Below are 8,334 nucleotides of genomic sequence, written 5' to 3' on the forward strand. Positions count from 1 at the left end.
AACGTGTCACTGTAACTGGTCCATTCAACTACCAAACCTTGTGAGGCTATGTACCTGTAGCCCTACCACGTCGTAAGTAGCCATAATTAGCAAATGGTGTCTAGGAACCAGACCTCAACCCCCAGGAAAGGACCTACTAGCCTAAATGCCCCGAATGGACCAGCACCATGTTTCACCAACTATGCCTCGTAGCAAGCACGTTTCCCATAAAGTAGAGCCTCGAAGGTCTGAAACGCACCCTGTGTAGGCATGTGAAGAGGACGAGCCACGCGGTGGAGCCACACATCCGGTCGCAGAGGGACAATAAGGACATCCACACCTGCGCGGCCGATTTACAACCCCTTTTGTTCGAGGTGTCGTCCGCAAGTCCGGCGGCGGGCAGCTCTTCGGGCTTCGTCCAACCCTCGGCGCCCCTCTCCCTGGCCGTTCCCTGCGTCCAGGTCTGTTCCTCCTTCCGTCTATCCGTCTCACCCCCTGTCGTAGCGCGTTTGGTGCCAGCCAGCGTATCCATGCGTCCGCACCAACGCCTCGAAGGACACGAGCGAACGTAGAGGCGAGTCGAGCCACCGCAGGTCTCATCTACCTCTTCAGGCCTCCAGCAGCCCTTATCCGTACACCACGCGACTCGAGGACGGTCCTGCCACGCGACGGAGTACGCGGATTACCACACGGGAGAACGAGCAACCCGAGCCAGCCCTGCCGTACATCCTCGCCTACCCCATGCTGGCTAATATGGCGGGAAGGAGAGCGCTCAGGAGCGCTGCGAGGCCGCGCCTGCGCGCGCACGCTTACTACCGTCTGGAGAAGGGAGTATGAGTGGGTATCGACCAGCCGTGACGTCACCAACGCGTCTCCCACTCCGTACGCGCTACTCTCCTTGTCGCTCTCGCGGATCCTCGCCGTACTCCGTCGCGTACCACCCCACCACTACTCGTGAGTTATCGTCCCTGAGTACGTGTCGCTCCCCTCTCCGCCTCTGGTATCCCTCTAATGCTGGTTTTCCGCTGTTTGCCCTCCTCCTCTCTCTCTCGCGCCGTCTTCCTCCAGCTCCAGGGCTGTCCTGATGGGCAAACTTTTACTCGAATAGGAGCACAGGATTTTTTAATTTATTCACGACCTGGCTACGATTGAACTGATGTTAATGGAAGGTTCAGTGTATGTAGGTGTGCGAGGTGACGTTAGGGGGCGCTCTAGGGGCGAATGTAGACTAATCAGTGCCTGGGGGTAATTAATTCGATGATAATTAACTTCTAGGAATATTTGCTGCGGCATAGGTGTTTATATTGGTATTTATTGTTTGTCAATCGAGGTAAACGATATCAGCGATCCAGCAACCGGGAAGATTATGGATATTTTATAAATGATACAAGAATTTTTCTGGAAAATTTGATTTAAAGATCGAGGGATCGAAGGAGGGATGAACACGGGCGGACAAGAGATTCTGAAAAGAGGCGAGCAATGGAAACAGTGGAGGAGGGATGTTTGGCGGGTGAACTCGAACCGGAGGAAAATGATTACCGACTCGCGAGGCTTTGAAAAGACCTGGAAATGAAGAGTGGCGGGGAGAGAAACGGTCAAAAGAAACGCACAATGACGAACGGATACGGGGAACAAAGAAGGGGACAGATAGGGACGTATGGTACGGTTGACAATATCGCTTTGTGCCGAGATGACGATACCACCGCGAATCGAAAGCATGGACAAACGAGCCACCTTGTAGAATTCGTATTTGGTGTTTCGATATTAACGAGCTTGGAATTTTTACACGGTGCATTTTGTGGGAGTTTGGAAGGTATCGATTTGGCGCATACGACGAAGAGCTGATTTTTACAGGGTGTCCCAAAAATGGTGGAGATCAGTGAAAGAGGTGGTTCGGGAGGTGATTTGAAACAACTTTTTCCTTAGCGAAAATGTTGTACGAGGCTTCGTTGAGGAGATATTAACGGAAAACACTGACCAATAAGAGCGAGAGTATGCCGATGGAGCGCCCGCAGTAGCGTATGAGCGCGGCCGCTTAGCGCGTAGCCACGCCTACTGCTGGCGCTCCACCGGCATCATCGCGCTTTGATTGGTCCGGCGTTTTCTCTTAATATCTCCTCAACGAAGCCTCGGACAACATTTTCGCTAAGGAAAAAGTTGTTTCAAATCACCTCCCAAACCACCTCTTTCAAGGTGTTACAACGTTTTTGGGACACCCTCTATATACAGAGTGGAGGTGATTTGAAACAACTTTTTCCTTAGCGAAAATGTTGTACGAGTCTTCGTTGAGGAGATATTAACGGAAAACGCTGACCAATTAGAGCGCGAGGATGCCAGTGGAGCGCCCGCTGTAGGCGTGGGCTACGCGCTGGGCGACCGCCCTCCGCCGGTATACGCGCACTCTGATTGGTCCGGGGTTTTCTGTTAATATCTTCTCAACGAAGCCTCGGGCAACATTTTCGCTAAGGAAAAGGTTGTTTCAAATCACCTCCCGAACCACCTCTTTCAAGGTGTTACAACGTTTTTGGGACACCCTGTATTTCTCTATGCAATAGAAATTTTTCTTTTTGGGCTTTGTACAGGGTAAACAAATACAAAATAGACAAAATTGAATGAAATTTAACGAAATTGTATAAAATTAGATAAAACAGAATAAACTGAATAAAACTTTAATAAAATTAAATTTAATAATTTAACGTAATAAAATTTACGAAAATCGACGAAAACTGGATGAAATTAAAAGAAATCCTGAAAAAACAGTAACCACTAAAAGTCAATCTGATCGGCCAGGAGTCTACAACGAGTATTTTCAGCACGTTCGACATCTACGACTCTGTTCCACATGGTTTTCTGCTTTTGGGTCGATTATCTACGTCATCTCCAACCATCAATACTCCTTTATCCGATTCCTGGCACTTTCCTCTCGCTCAGTTTCCACCGACTCTTCATTTCTCACGATTTACGGGTGTCCAAACCTTCCTCCAGCCGGAGCTCATATTTGTCTCCCTTTCGCGGCAGCACGAATCCTCGTCATCGATCCCTCCATTATTTTTACTTCGACCTATTTTACTAGCTCGAGGATATTCATTTATCCCTGTTTTATTTCGCGAGCCCGTTTCGCCACTAATTGCATCCAATCTCGTCCTCTCTTGACATCCTTCCCGTCCCTCGCTAACAATTCCTTTCATTTTCCATGGTTTTCATCAAACCTGTCGTTTAATTTCGACAAGTAACTCCGACAGATAAAAATAAATCAAATAAAGAGAATTTTCGTTCCGTCAACAAGTAGACAGGCGGTGGTTTGTCAACAATTGTTTTTTTTTTAAATTTGGTTCGTAACGATCAGAATCGAATCTTCTCGAAAAACTGAACCGAAAGTATAGAAAGATATTTTTTCGTAGGATGTACCGTTTTCGCGAAAATCGACGCTGAACGCGTTGAGCGCGCCGCCCGTGCCCCAAACGACTTCAGGCTCGATTTTCTCGAAAACGGAACGTTGCGGGGGAAAATAGTATCGGACATTATTCGTTCGTTTTTTCATGGAGAATCTCACGGTACACTCAGAAATACCTATTATGCAGAGAATCTCCTTCAAATGTCCTTGGAAGATCGTTTTAAGTTTAAAGCACAACGAGAGCTGTTGAATGAATTACTCTCTGGGCTTCGAGAATCTATTTGCCGGTTGATCGAAAGTCGAAAAGCGGTAGAAGCAGGTCAGAGGGTTAGCCTAACGTTGAATACGTGTCCCGTTGGGCTTGGGATTCAAGGCGGCCGATTTACCACGGTTCTGTTTCAATTTGGCACCGCTCCATTGGCCTATCGTATACTTTTCCACGGAATCTACCCACCGGCGAACAAAAAGGAGGTTGGATATGAGAAACGACTCGCCTCTGACGTGAATTTCCATTTGGGGGAAACGGGGATCCTCGTTCTGGGCTTCCGGTGGCTAAAAATAATAGTTGCACATTTCTCTCTTTTTTTTTTTTAATTTTGAAAGATATAGCGAAATTAGAATTAATGAAAAAAATATTTAAAGAATTTCATGGGGTGTCGTAAACGTCACGGATTACTTAAAATATCGTTTTCCCAAATTTCAACCCTTCCGAATCATGGGGAAAAAATGAGGAAATTCGGAAATCGATACTACGCGAACACTCAAATTAAAAAAAAAAAAAAAAAAAAAATAAATAAATACATACAAAATTGAACGAATTCTATTCGTAAATTTCTAAAATCCTAATCTAAATTTAGGCCGAACGAACGATGTAGCCCCGATCGGTAATGGTCGTGTCGAAGAGGGGGAGGGGAAGGGAGCTTTAAAAAAAATATATGCATGGAACTCGACAGAAAAATCTTATAAAGCGCTAGAAAGACGACACGGTAACAGAAACGATCGGAATGGTGAGAAAAAACCGAGACGTCAGGTGGCGGGTGAGTTGGGAAGGGAGGGGGGTAGAAGATGCCAGGGCGGTGGGAACGTAAAGGTACGCTACTGCGCGTAGTAGCCCCCGGAAGTATCAGTAGTAAAACGTAGTAGTAAGTAGTAACGACGTGTACGCAGGCGTACGCACGCACGGCGCGTCGTTCGGGGTCGAAAAAATCGCGATGGTGGGGGGTTCGAGGACGAAAGGGAGAAAGAGGGGAGGATCGTTCGCGGTTCGCCAGAAGAAGAACGGCGATCGACGATTGGAGGGGGTGCGAGCTCCGTGGAGGAGGCCATTTGGAAGGTGGAAGGGGGAGGCGTGGAAGAGCAGGATGCAAATGGAAGCGTGAAAGGGAGGCATGGCAGTGTTTAATAAGAAATTGACCCCTGCGTACGTGTAGTACCTGGATGCAGTGATTATTTTCGTTCTCCTTTAAAGGGCATCTATCTACTCTGTCATGAATATACGCGAATACTTAAATAACGCGGTATCTGCGCTAGGTAGGAATTAATTCTGTGCCTTTGTATCCGATCTTTAAAAATTCGTAGCTCTGTTGATAACAAACATTCTTGATCGAAACATTTTTTCCGCGATAGATCTCACCTAAACCTACAAAAAACGTCTGGAACGTTTTGCTCTAAAGTGAGAACCCGATTTTTTAAAAATGGAGAAATGAATTTATTGAGACTTCGCATGGGAAAATTTGAAAAAATCGTAACTTTTGATTGGGTAAACGGATTTCAATGATCGAAACGGAAAGCTGTGTGTCTTTCAGTGAAGAATTCGTAAAAAATATGATATTATCGAAAAAATCTATTTTCCGATTCCTTTAGCGAGAATATGTATATAATATAATGGCGCCAGGAATTTAAAAATTCATATCTCTGATAATAATGACAATTTTTGATCGAAACATTTTTTCCGCGATAGATCTCATCCAAACCTACAAAAAACGTCTGGAACGTTTTGCTCTAAAGTGAGAACCCGATTTTTTAAAAATGGAGAAATGAATTTATTGAGACTTCGCATGGGGAAATTTGAAAAAATCGTAACTTTTGATTGGGTAAACGGATTTCAATGATCGAAACGGAAAGCTGTGTGTCTTTCGGTGAAGAATTCGTAAAAAATATGAAACTATCGGAAATGTTTATTTAAGAACCTTGGATACAATAAAAATTAGAGATTAATACGATATACAATGACAATATGGAGTCAGTGACTCGCGTAGAACCCAGGCAAATTAGATTTCAAAACATCCGCAAGCAATTTACCTCAAAACTCTAGAATCGCCTCTCCGAAATCCTCCTCCCCCACCCCTCGGATCTCTCTATTTCCCAACGAACCACTCGAAAAGTACAAAACGAATTGCACGTCAATTTTACAGTTTTCGTCGAACCCCTCGAAATAGCAAAAAAAAAATGTAAAAAAAAAATCGCAAGAAGAGGTCATCCGTTGATCGATAGCGATGCTTCACCCTCCCCCCCCCCCCGCCCCCCCCCCCCCCGCCCCCTCTTCCCGTCGAACTCAGCGCCAACCGTGGAAGATAAAAATACTCCGTGGCGGAGACATCGGAGTAGCCGGAGACGCGAAATCAAACATCGTGAAACAGAAGAAACGGACGGGAATCGCGCGAAAAATACGGTCCGACGAGAATTCCGGGAAAGTAAGGCGAGTGGTGTGGGATGGACGGTGGGTGGATCCCGCAATAGGATCCTCGGCGCGCATGCGCGCAGCGCGGAGTCGAGTGGCTCCGACTGAACCGAATTCACCCCGATGGCGCTCGTGTGCACGTGAAACCATCCTTCTCTTTTCCTCCGAGGATCTAACCTCTCTGTCTTCGGGTGTTTGACCACATTTCCACACTGGGTCTGTGCGCGCGCGCGCGCGCGCCCGAACCCCCTCGGAGGTCGATGCACGCCAGTGTGGACTCTCTATGTGTCTACCGGAGTATGTACATGCAGAAGTACGGCGAGAGATATGTGCCCACGGTATGTACGAGCAATACGTGACATATATTGCACCCGGTGTACCGGCTTTTTACCAAGTCGGCGGGGAGTGGATGGGGGGGGGGGGGGGGGGGGGGGGGGGCGCCCCCCACCGGCGGCGGCTCGAGTAAAACGCTGGAACTAAGGCTTTATTCACGAATTTATTGTGAATAAACGGCGCAATGAAACTATTCGAAATGTTGCGTGCGTCCGTTGACGTGATTGGAGTCACAGAATTTATTTTTAATAATATTGCCCCCCCCCCCCCCCCCGCGGTAAATTAGTCCATCGCTAGCTGCAGAAAAATCCTGTACCGGGCGAGTGATTCCTGATTAAAATTTCAAAAAATCGTAACTTTTGATTGGGCGAACGGATTTCAATGATCGAAACGGGAAACTGCGTGTCGTTAGATGAAGAATTTTTAAAAAAATATGAAACTACCGAAAGGGCCCACTTTCGAGTTCACTTTGACGGAAGGTTGATAAGAAGCTGCCGAATTTTTAAAAATTCGTAGCTCTCTTAATAATGAACATTTTGGATCGAAACTTTTTTTTCCTTGTAGATCTTACGGAACCCTGCGAAAAATGTATAGAAAGTTTTTCTGTAAATTGAAAACCTAATTTTTAAAAAATGAAAGAACGACCATTCAGAAATTCCCAACGGGGAACCCGCCCATCGATTTTGGTAAAAATCTAAAATTGTCTGTAACTATTATTTTTCACTTTCTCGGTGAAAATAAAGCATATTTCGTCAAATAACACGTAGAAGCAACTTTTATTACTAACAAGAGTTGTGAGAACAAAAATCCCTAAAGAATAAATTCCTAGAGAAAATTCTTAAAGAAAATGGATTTGTATTATAGTTACTTCTGTAAGTGTGGACGAATATATTAGCGACCCCATATTCGCGCAACAGATGGCGACACAGTCCACGTATCTGTGGCGTAAGTATAAAGTCCCTAGATTATATCTAAATAGTTTCTAAGTTCGAATCTAGGTTAAGTATGTAGTTACATTTTGAAGAAAAAAAGGTAGAGTAATATAACGAATTTTGGATTGGTGAGACCCACGATTTTTGTATGAGCTAGTTAAAATAAATTGTTATTGTTGACTGTTAAAAGCGCGTCGATCGGTTTCCCATGCAATTGGTGATTTTAACTAGCTCATACAAAACTCGTGGGTCTCACCAATCCAAAATCCGTTATATTACTCCTTTTCTCTTTCTTCAAACTATAACTACATACTTAACCTAGATTGGAACTTAGAAACTAGATGTAATCTAGGGACTTTATATTTACGCCACATATAGCATCTCAACAAAACATTAGAAGCTAATGTTGGTATATACGAGCACCAACGATCATTGCTTTTAGTAATTTTAGAATTTTAGGAAATTTACAGAGAATATTCTTTTAAGATATCGTAGTTAAAGAAAATGCAAGAGAAATGTCGATTTTTAGAAAATTCTGACTAGACCTAACCTCTCAAAGAAAGTGGAACAACATCGAAATTCGAGTTGTTCACATCTACGTCCTTAAAGATCTAGACGAGGTTATGGGCATATACGTGTGTGTCTAGCCCTCGAAGAGACTGGAGAATGTGACTCCGATAAAAGGAACGCTCTGAGCGGGCTTTGAACAGGCCTGAAGAGAACTTTCGACTCCGGGACCGAGTCGGTCTCTTGGAAGATATCGCTCCGGAATCGGATACGTTTCTGCAGGCTTTATCGGGAAGAGAAAGAGCCGCTTATTGGGTAATCCTGCTCGTCCGTGCACGAGCAACGCGTATAATCCTATCGGAGAAAAATACAGGAATTTATCCGCCTCCGTTTGCCTCGCTCGAGGACAACCTGGCATTTCCATGTCGGGAAACACTGATCTTTTCAAATCCGTATCACTCTTAATAATGAACATTTTTTATTGAAACATTTTTTCCGCGACAGATCTC

At 45.0% G+C, this 8,334-nt stretch overlaps 1 protein-coding gene across 5 annotated transcripts in view; it reads right to left on the reverse strand.

Annotated features, from left to right (window-relative positions):
* LOC128896864 (rho GTPase-activating protein 100F) overlaps positions 1–8,334 on the reverse strand; it is a 47,632-nt gene that overhangs the window by 21,237 nt on the left and 18,061 nt on the right. For 4 of the 5 annotated variants that reach the window (XM_054160392.1, XM_054160397.1, XM_054160395.1 and 1 more), the window contains exon 1: positions 239–718. The exons of the other annotated variant lie outside the window; for it this stretch is intronic. In XM_054160392.1, coding sequence (XP_054016367.1) covers positions 239–511 — 273 coding nt within the window. In that variant the 5' untranslated portion in view covers positions 512–718. Of the gene's footprint in view, positions 1–238; positions 719–8,334 lie in introns of those variants that run through there. 5 annotated transcript variants of the gene reach the window in all.

This window comes from Hylaeus anthracinus, unplaced genomic scaffold (assembly GCF_026225885.1).
Source record: "Hylaeus anthracinus isolate JK02 unplaced genomic scaffold, UHH_iyHylAnth1.0_haploid 11978, whole genome shotgun sequence".
Lineage (NCBI taxonomy): Eukaryota > Metazoa > Arthropoda > Insecta > Hymenoptera > Colletidae > Hylaeus > Hylaeus anthracinus.